At 45.3% G+C, this 16,266-nt stretch overlaps 1 protein-coding gene across 1 annotated transcript; it reads left to right on the forward strand.

Moving 5' to 3' along the window:
• Positions 1–103: 103 nt before the first annotated feature.
• Positions 104–15,922, forward strand: LOC134674705 (serine/arginine-rich splicing factor 1B). The gene is made up of 6 exons (XM_063532830.1): positions 104–418; positions 2,522–2,732; positions 5,973–6,119; positions 11,011–11,087; positions 11,328–11,492; positions 12,653–15,922. The coding sequence occupies exons 1-5, from the start codon at positions 240–242 to the stop codon at positions 11,473–11,475; spliced, it is 762 nt and encodes a 253-aa protein (XP_063388900.1). The 5' UTR covers positions 104–239; the 3' UTR covers positions 11,476–11,492; positions 12,653–15,922.
• Positions 15,923–16,266: the final 344 nt, after the last annotated feature.

Here is a 16,266-nt window from a genome sequence, read left to right on the forward strand (position 1 = left end):
AAGAATAAACAATGTTATAAATTTATTAAATTGGATTCAGTTATTTCTGATCAAACCTCTTTTGAACCATAGACATTAGGATGAAAACAAACATTTCCCTTTCCTCTGGAGGAAATAACTCATTGACGCCATCTTGATTTGTCAAATTTGCCGATCAAGCCGCAATAGCATTACGCCGGAAAGTTTATATAAATTAATTCGTTATTTAGTGCAGAAATCTTATTTAAAAAGTCATAATCATGTCCGGTGGAAGCGGCGGCAATAGAAATGAGTGCAGAATATACGTCGGAAACCTACCCCCGGACATAAGGACAAAGGACATTCAAGATCTCTTTTACAAATTCGGCAAAGTTACATTCGTTGATTTGAAAAACAGAAAAGGTCCTCCATTCGCATTCGTGGAATTCGAAGATCCGAGGTAAGTCCTGCTATATTTAGCTCGTGTCAGTTGGTGAAATTGTTTGTGTCCCACATATTTAAAGACCGCAACTTGACAGCCATAATTATGTAGGTATCAAGCATAGCATACCTATTGTCGTACATAGGTATTAAGTTTATTACTATAGGTATTACGGAATTTATGGATGATTTATTCATACGTCACTACTGTAATAACGCCAGCTCCAAGGATAAACAAATTACTATCATTATCCGTATTAAATTAAATCAGTGTACTTATCATTTTATTATCGTTTCACCAAGTTTCGGGGCCTCGTAATGGTAGTTTACACATCGCCACCTAATTGAAATGCTAATTTAATGGTTGCAAATGATTCAGTCGGGTTTTGGACCAACAGGCATTGCTAATAACTTTACTGTAAAGTGGAGTTCATAAATAGGTATACATTTTTACACCTTATTGCAATGGATTAAGGTGAAAAAATCTATACATATTTATGAACTCGCCTGTAGGTATTTCTATTACTTACAATTTTTTTTTACTGATGCTGATCAATAGAGTGTCATAAAGATTCAATTAGATATCAACCTTATTTGCTGGCAAAAAACTCATCAAATTGTATATACTCTCTCTTTGTGTAGAATAATATTGGAATAATGATAAGCTTTTTATTCATGTGGTAATTTATTTATTCGTAAATTGTAATTGATAATTAGCGACTCTGTAAATGCCATACGAATAAATAAATAAATGTGGTAATAAAATGGTAAAACATTATAAAAGCATAAATACTTAACCACTTGGCATTAACAGTGTTTCATAACTTATTATTGTTAAGCAAATAATACTGAACTTATTAGGTTTGGTGTTGTTAACAATGTTTGCGTAAATGTAATTAGTTATATCAGTACATTTGCGGCTGTTGATAACATTTTGCTGATAACGACTCTGTTATTTGTAATTTGTGTCACATGGAATTGTATGTTTTGTATAAGGAAAATATGTAAAGATAATGTATACTATTTAAACACATATTTACTTTTCACGTTTTTTTATTATACTTTTGTTGTTCCTTTGTATATGAATAGATTTGTGTTGTTAGGAACCCTAGACGTAAGACTGATGTTAATTAAAAAACTTAATTAGTCTGTCAGTCTGGTTCCTATGCAGGTATATATGTATTAATCACTTGTTGCTATGAATGCTATGATGTAGGTATGCTTGTTGAATAAATTCTCTAAACATCCATTTTTGGTTTAGGGCCTAGGCCTATATCCATTTATTATAGTATTTTTGTTTTCCAGAGTGGAAAACTCTGGAGGAGGCCTTCACCTGCGAAGACGGGGTTCTTGCTAAATATTAACTTTAAAAACTATTCTAAAATGTCATAATTGCAAGAAATAAAAGGCTATTTTATTTTATTTATTTATTATATATATAGTATTTTTATAACTGAAGGGTACACTGAAAGGTATCATCTCCATACAATTAAGAACCTAAAAATGCCAAATTGTATCAAATTAACATTTATCAGTGTAGGGTACACTGGTAGATGTCCAGTTTGAAAAATATTATGATGAGTTTGGACATTTTAGTAGAACGCAGTTATTATAACATTTGTTTTAGCATCCAATCAACTACTAGCTATTTGTTAATTATAGTAAAATTATTGTTGAGCTGATAAATAAAGAAATAGTCGATCAATTCATCTGTATTATAGCATTTATCGCACTTTCCAGGGAGGGTCCTACAAATGCTTGCCATGCCAACATTTAGGGCTGATTTAGACGGCGAGTGAACTCGCATGCGAGTTTCATTACATTTCGGTTTTTGATCGATCGGTTGAATTGGACGTAACGTAACCAACAGTCCGTAATGTAACTAAAATCGCATGCGAGTTCGCGCGCTGTCTAAATCAGCCCTAACCGATTCGGTTCGGATGGCACGACAGGCGTATCATCAATGTTTTTAACGTGTGGCGTATGACACGGCGTGCCATCATATTCTATGGCGTGAGGCACGCCTGTCGTGTCATGAAATAATAGTTCGCCGCCACAGCCAAAAGTTGTCGAAAATGGAACACGCAACGAATCGGTTAAAGTGAATGTGCACACGTGGCAGGGACGCGGAGGACGCGGTGCGCGCGCGCGACGGGTACGACTACGACGGCTACCGGCTGCGCGTGGAGTTCCCGCGCGGCGGCGGCGGCGGCCGCGGGCCCCGGGGCGCCGGCGCCGAGCGCTTCCCGCGCGGCGCCGGCCGCGGCCCGCCCGCGCGCCGCTCCGAGTACCGCGTGCTCGTCACCGGCCTGCCGCCCTCCGGCTCCTGGCAGGTGAGCTACGACTACACGGGTACCGGCTGCGCGCCGAGCGCTTCCCGCGCGGCGCCGGCCGCGGCCCGCCCGCGCGCCGCTCCGAGTACCGCGTGCTCGTCACCGGCCTGCCGCCCTCCGGCTCCTGGCAGGTGAGCTACGACTACACGGGTACCGGCTGCGCGCCGAGCGCTTCCCGCGCGGCGCCGGCCGCGGCCCGCCCGCGCGCCGCTCCGAGTACCGCGTGCTCGTCACCGGCCTGCCGCCCTCCGGCTCCTGGCAGGTGAGCTACGACTACACGGGTACCGGCTGCGCGCCGAGCGCTTCCCGCGCGGCGCCGGCCGCGGCCCGCCCGCGCGCCGCTCCGAGTACCGCGTGCTCGTCACCGGCCTGCCGCCCTCCGGCTCCTGGCAGGTGAGCTACGACTACACGGGTACCGGCTGCGCGCCGAGCGCTTCCCGCGCGGCGCCGGCCGCGGCCCGCCCGCGCGCCGCTCCGAGTACCGCGTGCTCGTCACCGGCCTGCCGCCCTCCGGCTCCTGGCAGGTGAGCTACGACTACACGGGTACCGGCTGCGCGCCGAGCGCTTCCCGCGCGGCGCCGGCCGCGGCCCGCCCGCGCGCCGCTCCGAGTACCGCGTGCTCGTCACCGGCCTGCCGCCCTCCGGCTCCTGGCAGGTGAGCTACGACTACACGGGTACCGGCTGCGCGCCGAGCGCTTCCCGCGCGGCGCCGGCCGCGGCCCGCCCGCGCGCCGCTCCGAGTACCGCGTGCTCGTCACCGGCCTGCCGCCCTCCGGCTCCTGGCAGGTGAGCTACGACTACACGGGTACCGGCTGCGCGCCGAGCGCTTCCCGCGCGGCGCCGGCCGCGGCCCGCCCGCGCGCCGCTCCGAGTACCGCGTGCTCGTCACCGGCCTGCCGCCCTCCGGCTCCTGGCAGGTGAGCTACGACTACACGGGTACCGGCTGCGCGCCGAGCGCTTCCCGCGCGGCGCCGGCCGCGGCCCGCCCGCGCGCCGCTCCGAGTACCGCGTGCTCGTCACCGGCCTGCCGCCCTCCGGCTCCTGGCAGGTGAGCTACGACTACACGGGTACCGGCTGCGCGCCGAGCGCTTCCCGCGCGGCGCCGGCCGCGGCCCGCCCGCGCGCCGCTCCGAGTACCGCGTGCTCGTCACCGGCCTGCCGCCCTCCGGCTCCTGGCAGGTGAGCTACGACTACACGGGTACCGGCTGCGCGCCGAGCGCTTCCCGCGCGGCGCCGGCCGCGGCCCGCCCGCGCGCCGCTCCGAGTACCGCGTGCTCGTCACCGGCCTGCCGCCCTCCGGCTCCTGGCAGGTGAGCTACGACTACACGGGTACCGGCTGCGCGCCGAGCGCTTCCCGCGCGGCGCCGGCCGCGGCCCGCCCGCGCGCCGCTCCGAGTACCGCGTGCTCGTCACCGGCCTGCCGCCCTCCGGCTCCTGGCAGGTGAGCTACGACTACACGGGTACCGGCTGCGCGCCGAGCGCTTCCCGCGCGGCGCCGGCCGCGGCCCGCCCGCGCGCCGCTCCGAGTACCGCGTGCTCGTCACCGGCCTGCCGCCCTCCGGCTCCTGGCAGGTGAGCTACGACTACACGGGTACCGGCTGCGCGCCGAGCGCTTCCCGCGCGGCGCCGGCCGCGGCCCGCCCGCGCGCCGCTCCGAGTACCGCGTGCTCGTCACCGGCCTGCCGCCCTCCGGCTCCTGGCAGGTGAGCTACGACTACACGGGTACCGGCTGCGCGCCGAGCGCTTCCCGCGCGGCGCCGGCCGCGGCCCGCCCGCGCGCCGCTCCGAGTACCGCGTGCTCGTCACCGGCCTGCCGCCCTCCGGCTCCTGGCAGGTGAGCTACGACTACACGGGTACCGGCTGCGCGCCGAGCGCTTCCCGCGCGGCGCCGGCCGCGGCCCGCCCGCGCGCCGCTCCGAGTACCGCGTGCTCGTCACCGGCCTGCCGCCCTCCGGCTCCTGGCAGGTGAGCTACGACTACACGGGTACCGGCTGCGCGCCGAGCGCTTCCCGCGCGGCGCCGGCCGCGGCCCGCCCGCGCGCCGCTCCGAGTACCGCGTGCTCGTCACCGGCCTGCCGCCCTCCGGCTCCTGGCAGGTGAGCTACGACTACACGGGTACCGGCTGCGCGCCGAGCGCTTCCCGCGCGGCGCCGGCCGCGGCCCGCCCGCGCGCCGCTCCGAGTACCGCGTGCTCGTCACCGGCCTGCCGCCCTCCGGCTCCTGGCAGGTGAGCTACGACTACACGGGTACCGGCTGCGCGCCGAGCGCTTCCCGCGCGGCGCCGGCCGCGGCCCGCCCGCGCGCCGCTCCGAGTACCGCGTGCTCGTCACCGGCCTGCCGCCCTCCGGCTCCTGGCAGGTGAGCTACGACTACACGGGTACCGGCTGCGCGCCGAGCGCTTCCCGCGCGGCGCCGGCCGCGGCCCGCCCGCGCGCCGCTCCGAGTACCGCGTGCTCGTCACCGGCCTGCCGCCCTCCGGCTCCTGGCAGGTAACCGAACAATATAAACTCACTCATTACCGAGATACCGCCTCTTCTGTCAAAGAGCTGTAACGGGGCGCTTTCCGCTGGGTGTCGAGGCCGAATCATAGAATTTAATCATTTTAGAATTGACCACTTCATTATACAGCCCTGGTCAACCAATTGTTTCATGAAATAATCTATTTCCAAGATCTGATCTATGACTTATACACTCAGCCATTACATTACAGGAAGGACAGCAGTCTGACGATGGGATGATGGATTGGATACCACGAGTTACCATATTAATGCCGTCACTAAACTTTGGCAGTGCTAATTAAAGTGGTTTTCGTAGTCTATGGATGTTGCTATATTAAAGGTGTCACATGCGCGTTTCTGACTTATGAACCAATTGTTTTCACTATACAACCTAAAATAAATAATTTGAGCTATGGTTTTGTTTCATCTTCTTGATCGCGGCGAGCTATGATGTGATTGGTCAATTTCATTATAGTTGACTAAACTGTATCAATATGAATATTATAGTTGAGTTGGGAGCCCATACATTAAAAATACCGAATAGAAATTTGGTATAAGAAATCTTAATTCAAGAATTATAGTCGATGAGTAGAAATTTTAGTTACCCTTAACAATAGAAGTAACAACCAAAATTATGCTTTCTTAAACTGAATTTGCTATAACAAGTACCACTGTACCACTCACAAACTCAATTATATCAAAATTGTTGACTTCGTCTATTAAAGCTATACTTTTGTGTTAGGATCTGAAAGACCACATGCGCGAGGCCGGCGACGTGTGCTTCGCGGACACGTTCAAGGATGGCACCGGCGTGGTGGAGTTCCTGCGCCACGAGGACATGAAGTATGCCGTCAAGAAGCTGGACGATTCCAGGTTTAGGAGCCATGAGGTGAGTTTCATTGTTAATTCAATTCAACAAATAATAAAAAAAGTTAATAAAATATATTTTATAATGAATGGTCAATGAAGAGTGATCGTTAGTACTTGATTAATTTACTTTACACCAGGGGTCTCCAAACTTTTCTATGTGAGGGCTATATTGCGCCTTAGAATTTTCGCGCGGGCCATCGTCGACGCCGAGGGTGTATCTGGTAGACATGCGCGAAACAGTGCTTCGAAAAGTGATGCTATATCACATCACTTTTTCGAACACGTAATGGTACACTGAGATATCACATCACTCATCACTCGAAACATGACCCGACCGTGAAACAGCGCACGGGCGCGCGCGAGATGGCCACATTACAGCTATCTCTTACAGCGCATACAGCACTCTACACTAATCACAGCACTAGTGATTCTAGGGCGTCTCGTATCCGTATCGGCGATCGATCTATTTATTACGCGTTGCGTTTTGTCACCTTTATGTGAAAGATTTTTTGTTAGTTCTTATAAATTATAAAATAATGTAATTATGTAATATGTATGTAAGTTTCGGAGGTAGATAATTGCCTATGGAGGTTCCCGATATGGCGAGTATTCTATAACAATGCGTACATTTTGCTCGCTTTGGTTCTCTCCGTAAAGTAGTTCGTTTGTAACCATTTTTAGTGTTCCGTACAAAACTTTGTTTACGGAACACTTATGGGATCACTTCGGTCTTGCAAATCAGTTAAATACGTTTTTCTCAGAGACCGTTTGACATAGATACCTAAAATTTGGAACAGTTATAGCAATTACCACCACTCATATTGTAAATAAGTCAAAACTGCTTATTTCTTATTAAAGGGGGAAATTTAGGGGGTTGAGAAGGGTAGGCTGAAACTTTTTTCATTTGTAAGAATCGTGTGGGGTACCATTAGAAAGCTTGCAAAAAATTGAGTCGATGGACTGATTTTGACTTCATTTTAGACTGCAATAGTTTCGTCAAAAAATGCATTTAAAGTTGCAAGTTTTCATACAAAAATTTTCACCTCTGTCCTGGCGATTTTCGCGAAAACTATAGCTAACAGGCAGCTGACCAGTCAATACCCAACTTAAAGAAGCATGGAGACGGCGGGAAAATTATCAGCTTAACTTTATCTTTATTAGTTTTTCAACTGCAGCTTGACCTTTGGTTGCTTAGGGCTAGCTAACTGATGCTTACACTGGTCATTCATATTAGGCGAGAAACGTCCTTAGTTAAAACTTTGGCATTGAAATTTATGACTTATGTCTTTGACACAAAGTTTAATTCTGCTTGCTTATTTTTGTGGGATATTTAATTTTATCTCAATAGCCTACTATAAGTATGAGAGAGATCTACAAAATACGACCTTATTATATTGCAAATAAGTTTCAATTTCGAACGGGCTTTCCAACCAATGGACTAGGCATCTCAAATATCTGAAAAATTCAAATTAAGAATTCCGTTCTTGACTGTCGTTGTGTTTTTTTTTCCACAATAGGACACATAGAGTTAGTAAGGCGTATAGAGATAATAAAGTCATTTAATATTTATGAACAGCTTGAGCTTTGGCCTCATGTATAGATTTTATTGAGAGTATCTAATTCGTCGAAACAATATACACAATATTCCTTTTCATTAAGTACCATTACATTTCTGTATTAATTGTATAATTATAATATCTATTAATTATATTCAGTAAAGCTGGTCAAGCAAATCGTGTCAGTAAAAAAAGGCGCGATATTCAAATTTTCTATGAGACGATATCCCTTCGCGCCTACATTTTTCAAATTTGCCGCCTTTTTCTACTGACAAGATCTGCTTGACCAAGTTTACTTATGTATATTTTTGAACGGATCGGTGAGCAACAAGATTCAGGGCTATAACCGCGAAAATAGAAGTTCGCAAATTGCGAGCATTTTTCTCTGTCACTCTAATTACGCCTTCATTGGAGTAAAAGAGAAAGATCCCCGCAAATTGCGAATTTCGGTTTTCGCGGTAGCCCCTCAGTCCTGTTACGAGAAAATAATTTTGGAAGACATTAATAGTATATGACAGTTAAATATCACAGTTTTTAGAAACAAAGGTAAAATTGACGAAATATTTAAAGTAAGCCGATCTTGTTTTTTAGCAGTTCTAAATAATATTAAAGTCTATATATATGGCATAAAAAAATAATGAGTTCTAAATTCAAATTGAAGGAGTATACATTTAAGGTAATGAGTTCTAAATTCAAATTGAAGGAGTATACATTTAAGGTATTATAGGCCAAGCGCGCACACGATTTTAATTTTTGCGACACGATTTTAGAATCGCGCTGTAATATATCGCAGAAAATTCACTGCGCGCACTGCGATTGAAAAAGTCGACGATTTGTTCATTCTCAACATGGATTTCGTACCAGTCGCTTGTCATGAAACGTGTCTTTAATATGCCATTGCTGTATGACTTTGAGCATTTATAACACAAAGGTGATCCCCGTCTATTTCCATAATTAAATGGTCAACATCTAGCGTCTCATTTTGAGACTCCATTGGAGAAGCAGGTGCCGAGATGTTGGAGTTTGGAGAGCGAAATGCCGACTGAGGTCCGGCCGGGGTGCGATTTTATTATCATAGTGCGCGCGGGGCCATACAACTCCGCATGCTGCAATCACTTTGCTACAATCGCGGAAAAATGTGACAAATCACAATTTTAAAATCGCTGCGATTTTTTTGTCGCATATGCGCGTACTAACATATAAACACATACGTTGCATTTCTGCGACAAAATTATCGCAGGACAAAAAATCGTGGTGCGCGCTTGGCCTTACTCTAAATTATTATAATACATCAAGCATTCGCGAGATGCTCGACTTCGGTAATCAAACACAAAGCAATAGTACAAGAATCTAACTAAATTCAAAGGCCGAAGGAGCGATTCGAAGATCCGAAGCGTCCGACAGACGCGCGCCTCCCGTAACTATTCCAAGTATTTTTAAGTACAAGTGTCTAAGTCGCAAGATCCAAAGGCTGAAGTCGCATTGGGCCGAAAGCCCGAAGCATCCAGGAGGTCAGTTCTAAACACAGGTAATTAATACAAGTGTCTAAATGCGAAGGCCGGAGGCCGAGCTCCGCGTAGGGCCGAAGGCCCGAAGCCTGCAAGATGTCAGTGGTTAAACACAGAACTGACAGCCTGGACGCTTCGGGCCTTCGGCCCTACGCGGAGCTCGGCCTTCGGCCTTCGCATTTAGATACTTATACTATTGTTCTGTGTTTAAGTACTAACATCCTGGACGCTTCGGGCCTTCGGCCCTACGCGGAGCTCGGCCTTCGGCTTTCGCATTTAGACACTTGTACTATTGTTCTGTGTTAAAGCACTGATATCCTGGACGCTTCGGGCCTTCGGGCTACGCGGAGGTCGGCCTTTGGCCTTCATATTTAGACACTTGTACTATTGCTCTAATGCTCTGAGCTAAAGCGATGACATTTTGCTAAAGCTCGGCCTTCGGCCTTCGCACTTAGACACTTTGTACTATTGTTCTGTGTGTGTAGTTGAATACGGTATCCTAAAAACAGACAAACAACCCCTGTAAAATGTAACGATGCGAGCGGTACGGCTACCATCAGTTTGGCATTGACATAAACGCTACCGTGGGCGTGAACGTAATTTACTTTCTATGCATCTTGCTCGTACTGACATATTAGTGCGAAAGAGATATACCTATAGGAAGTAAATTACGTTCACGATATCGTTTATGTCAATTCCAAGCTGATGGTAGCCGTACGGAACACTAAATGCCTCGAGCTATCTCGGACTTGGCCAAATTATTTTTAAATAGGTCAATCAAGTTAAAGTCACCAATAGTCCGTAAAAAAGCGATTACTCACCAGCATTAATACATTATCAGAATATTGCCATAACGAAACTATTATTTACACTTTTCACAATTTAATTTAACTGTACTCGTATTTGCAATTTAGTTCAATCAGTCTTTATAAACAACTCGAATTTCTACAGTCAGTCTCGATATGCACTAATTCACAATTAAATTAAAGGATAAACAAGTATTAACTCGTACTTAGTTTGCCGCGAACCGCGAAAGTCAAGCAAACTATCAAACATTTCACAACAATAATAATAAACGGTTTTCTTTTCGTCAAATTCAAAATCGCAAATAAATTACTCCATTTGACCGCGTCCTTCTTGTATTATAAGAAAACATTTTAAGCTCTACGCGGACGCATTAGAGTTTTAAATCTATTGCAGAAAATCATATTCGTAAAAATATTAGTGAGTGACAACTTAAACCGCGGCTATCGGCCGAGCGGACCTATCCGAATGGTTCCGAAGATAGCCGAAAGCATCGCAGAGCGAGAGCGAGCGAGCACTGAGTGCGAGTGCGAGCGAGATAACAAAGCATCATGGCATGGCGAACAAACATGACACTATCACAAGTGACATTACACATTACGCGCTCCGTGCGTAGACTTGAACTGACCGTTCATATCGGCGAGTCAATGTATTTGGAATTGAATCCATTTCGCGCGCTTCGGCCGGTCGTTGGCGCTCGCGCGCTCGGTGCGGCTCGCGTGATGCGTGATGTTTGAAGTACTGGTTGATTTCGCGGAGAGATACGTAATGGCATATTACGTGTTCGAGAGATATCTCATTTGTGATATTACGAGCATTACTTACACATGTCTAGTATCTGGTTGCTGCTGTTAGGGCTGAACATCTGGAGTCTGGCTCCCACGGGCCGAATTGGAACGCGATCGTTGGACCGGATTGGAACGCTTCGCGGGCCGGATTTGGTCTGCGGGCCGGGGTTTGGGGAGCCCCGCTTTACACCAAGCAGAGCTGTATATTGGTGTTGTTGTTTCAATAAATATAAAAAATAATGTTATTGTTTTAGGGCGAGGTTTCATATATTCGAGTGAAGGAAGACTACGGCGGTGGGGGCGCCGACCGTTACAGTGGTGATCGCGACAGGTATGTCGCTAAATCTCGTATAGATACATTCTAAGGGTTATTCGTCTTAAAACGCAAAATGACTAGTGGTAAAATGTTAATTTTGCGTTCTAGACCATCCGCGACTATCCCCATTCTAAGGTATTTGTATGTATGTAATTATGTATAGTGTAGTCATTTTTGACTTTGAAGTGGTAACGTATGTATATTCTTTTCATTTATGTGCCAAGTGAGGTTTGAAGGCAGCATGTGATTCCCTAGGTCCCGGTCGTACTCGCCGCGGCGGCGCGGCTCGCCCACGTACTCGCCGGTGCGGCGCTCCTACTCGCGCTCGCGCAGCCGCTCCCCGCCGCCCCGCGCCTCCCGAGACCGCTCCCCGGCGCCCAGGGAGCGCGACCGCGACTACTGAACACCCCCCACCACCAGGTCGGTCCTACATTTAAATCCTACATACTAAAATGACAGTACTATTTAATATTTTCTTTACCGGGCATGCTTACGTCCCAATTTTATGCTAAAATAGGCGAGTCTTCGTAGAATGAACCGCCTCGCGAGGAAATTTCTGTCCGAAGCGCCTCTATCGATCGAGACGTGCCTCGCGATAAGGCCGAGACGTAGCTCCACAGACCGAGCCGCTTCGCGCGGCGATGTCCGCGCGAGGCGACTCGTTCCGTCTAGACCTGACTAATGATAATGATGAATTGGTTCAACGGTTTGAAACGCTCAGTCTATAATTTTAATGTCCGGAATTGCAAACACAGTTTGACCGATGTATGTTAAATGTTAACACTTTCAATAAGCACTACACTGTTTTGCGAGATCGAGGACACAAAAACAGCTAAGTATACAGAGACCTCAAAATTTCAATAACACAAAATATTAAGTATAAAATTATCACTGACAACACAATTAAAAACAAACATTTCATGTAGTTACCCTTTCCATTAGTTTGCTTCACATCAGTCACATCAGCATCACATATCCCTATTTGACATGTTTCTAATAGGACAAAACTAATTATAGCATTTCTTGTACATACCAGTTAATTACTTATTTATTATCACTTGTATTATTTCCTTTTCTGTTCTGCACTTTTAACAAAATATCCAATAACTTAGTGCTGTAGTTCAAAATCCATTTTAATACCGTACCTAATGTAGAAATTTTAGCTCATGCTCATATCATGTAGTAAAACCCCTATTTAGCTACAATTCTTTATTCTTATAACAAAGTGTTATCTCTTCTTGAGTAATGTAGATGCATAAGTGTGATATGATACAATAAACCGTCTGGTGACAAGCAAAAATGGTTCGCAATGGCTATGATCTTGTGGTGGTAATTAGTGAGCTTTGCTTGTCATCTGACCATCAAACACTCAATAAAAAATCTCATGTTATACCATTTTACCAAGAAAAATTGTGTTTTTGACTGCTTTTATATAACCATATCTGTGTGAATAGAAGCTGGGACCTGTTGCCTATAAAACAACCGAGCCGATAACATTAGGACTTGAAAAAGTTGTAATTTTATCATAGTGGTGTTTTGTACGGAACAGGTGCCTGACCCTTGTTGATGTGTGTCGACAGCGGCGGTGGCGGCGGCGGCGCGGCGCGGCGACTAGCATAAGTTTACCTTAATGTATAGCGACTTGCCTCCTGACACACGGACAAACATTTTACATGTAGACTGTTTGACCAAGACTTATTTGGTAAACTGTGTATCAGATTTGAGGAATGACCGACAAAAAAAGCATTTCAAATATTGTCCGTTTTTTCTAAAGATTGGTGGTATTTTAGAATAGAACACAAAGCTAATTTTAAAAATGAAATTGTTGATATAATATATTGTAGTCAGGAGGTATCTCGCGCGATATGACGATTTGTATGACTAAAAGCGTTTTCTTTTGTTTCATCCACTGTGGATTGGATTGGCTCGGAGTTGCTTGCTGGATGAGGGCGTAGGATCGCGGATAGGATGCACTCTGCGCGGATCTTTGGATTTTTGGATCGTACCGAAGGATCGGATCTTTGGATTTTTTGGATCGTACCGAAGGATCGGATCTAGGATTTTTTGGATCGTACCGAAGGATCGGATCTCGGGATTTTTGGATCGTTGCAAAGGATTTTTGGATCTTGGACTTGCTTAAAAACTTTCGGATCGTGCACCGGATCGGATCGGATTGGACCGGACCAGGATCACGGATCTTTGGGTATGATTTTGAAATTTTTGCAAATAATTCTTTCTGTTGAGTGCACGCGGACCGCGCGGGCGAGGGGCCCAATGTTGCATCGGCGTGGCTTACCTCTAATGGCTCCTACACACTTGGATTCACGAAAACATGAATTCAAGCTATTTGAGCCATTAGAATTAATGAACGTTTTTGCAACTCGGCAGCAACCTCCATTATGTAATTTTGATTATAAGGCAAGACCAGCAAAGCTTGTAATACACAACTCTGCGAGTCTGCCTTCACTACTAAACATGATAATCCTTCAAATATTACATTCATGAATTAATAATTACTATTGTCATTATAAATAATCATAAAAAACTAATTTGAGTTCAATGCTTATGAATTTTTTAACGTATGTTAAAACAGTCATTTCATATTTGATGTTTTTAAGTAAAATTATGTGTACCAATGAATTAAGGATATTTAATAAGTTTTAGTTTTCCTTGCCGGCGTCACTCCAAAATATATTGACTTAAATTATGTGTATAGTCAGTGTCATTTAGCTGATCTATTTGTATTTACTTTTACTCATTGAAAGCTATTTTGACACTTGAGTATTAGTCGCGATAAGTTGAAATAAGGAACTTAAGATTATGGTTTAATTTTGGTGGGCGGAATGTTCATTTTTCGCTTTTTAAGGATTCTGATTAAATCAAAATAAAAAAGATGGATTTGCTATATACTTAAGTAACTTATTGCGGCTTTAGATGTATTAGGGATAATTGAGACGCATTCCAAACAGTGATTGTACTGTAAATTGTTTGAATTGGTACTAATGGTGATATTTGTTTTGGAGCGGCGCCGGCGCGAGCACCCACTCGCGGCGACTACACGGATGTTATTATGGGATTTTAAACGACTACTACATTTTTGTCATTTTTATCCACATATTGGCGCACCACACGAGCTGACTTTATCCTAAATTCAGAACCTGAATTTTTATGGTCACATTGTCTATGACACCTTTTTATGGAAATATTTCTATGGTCAATGGTCACAGAATACGCGTGTGGTGCGGCTAAGAAACAATTTCTTAAATATTTAACCTACCTAACCTAACCTACTAGTTATAGTAGTTGAACATGATAATTAACATAGTCAAAAGGATAGCTCGCAATTATTGAAGCATAACTAACACATTATGGAACATCACCTTTTGATGTCAATCGCTCAATGACCCAATTCTCAACTCGATTGAGGTTCGAGGCAAACATTGGCCCTTATAACTGGGTCAGTGCCCTGATACAATGTTATATTGCAGATTCCTCTGGCATGAGCTGTTATAGTCATTGTTATTTTTATTAGGCTCAATCGATTATAAAGTGTTAATACTAAATCGATCTGAGGTCATGATACAAAGTCAGTGCCTTGGCCTTTTTGAGCCGCGGCCAAGAATCATTTCCTTGGCGCCTCTTGGGCGACAACTCGGCTATTATGACCGTGTCGGGACTAATTGACGAGAATATTCGTAGCACAATCGTTATTCGAGTTAAATATATGTCTATGAAAATGTAGTTCAATAAGATTCGGTTTCAACGAGACATCGTAGAATCTTGAAACTTATCCGTTACAAAAAAGATTAGAATTTGCATATCAGACGTATCAGTATTTTTCATATATAAATTATCTCAATAATTCTCTTCTCCAAATATGAGTCGAGCTTTTGAGTCAATAGGTTAGTGGTATATTGCTAATAAAATTTTGGTGTGGTAGAAAGTAACACACAAGTCACCCATCTACACTCAAATTTAAATAGGCGAGTTTTATAGGGTTAGAATAAGTAAATTCTTGTAGGTATGGCCTATTAGCAGAACATTATTTTTTTGTTTGACATCTGATAGACCTGACTATAACTATGAATATTTTAAAATCCCGTGTACCATCCTTGTATCGTTTACCCTCGCCCTTCGCGATTCTCTAACACTTGCTTTTCAATGTTTCTACACCCGTAGGCTTAGCACAAGTGCACCGCGACAACTTGCGCGCGAGATATACTACCAGACTTTTTTCTGGCTGTATTCATTGGGATGATGACACATGATTTTTATAACAATTAGTTAAATAAATTGAAAATTAGCAATCACAATAAATTGGACACGAAAAAAAATTTTAACAAAACCTCAAAGTTTCAAGTTTTTGGTTTAATTCTTATATTTCTAAAGTGAAAAAAATGTTACCATTCGATTCCTTACATTTTATTGAAAAATAAATTGCATTGCAACTACACAATATTTTACCCTCAATCATAGTAGCAATTCGTTTTCCATACTTCAATATGGTGTCTAGTGTCTACTCAAGCGAGTCAAGCGTGACATCACTTCAGAGTACCGTTTAAGTCACCTAGTCTTTTAATAATGGACGGGTAGTGTATCTCTTTCGCGATACTGCCGCGGCGCACTCTTGCTAGCCCTATAGGCTCCGGAGCGATCGCTTCCCGCCCTAGTAGCTAACTAGCATGCTACGCCGAGTGTGTGACTGGTCTTTACTCTGAGCAAGCGGGAGGTATGTTAGACGGCCGAGCGCTAGGCGAGGCCTGTAATATCACAAATGTATATGTACTTGTAATTTAGGTTCTGCATTCCATGCCGACACAGTTTGATGGACTCAATAAATTCCTTTTAAAAATTGGTTGTTTTATTTGTAACAAACCTTATTACCTTTTCGACGCCGTGTCAAACACAAAAAGTGACAAAAACTATCACTCGGACGCCACGTCACCGAAGTGTCGAACTGTAATAATTTAACTTTATGTATAATGCACGTAGGTCTGTGTTGCTCTATTGTCTGCGACGGATTAATAGGTCTTTGGCGTTGGACCTACGGTGCGGATATATCAGTCATTGGCGTCCAAAAGGTAAGGTACAGGAAATACTTATAGTAACATTAAACTAGGCAGCAATTCAAATGGTGATAGCGAGATAATGACCTATAATGATTTTAATTGCTACTTCCCAAAACTATAACTCC

Source organism: Cydia fagiglandana, chromosome 20 (genome assembly GCF_963556715.1).
Source record: "Cydia fagiglandana chromosome 20, ilCydFagi1.1, whole genome shotgun sequence".
Classification (NCBI taxonomy): domain Eukaryota; kingdom Metazoa; phylum Arthropoda; class Insecta; order Lepidoptera; family Tortricidae; genus Cydia; species Cydia fagiglandana.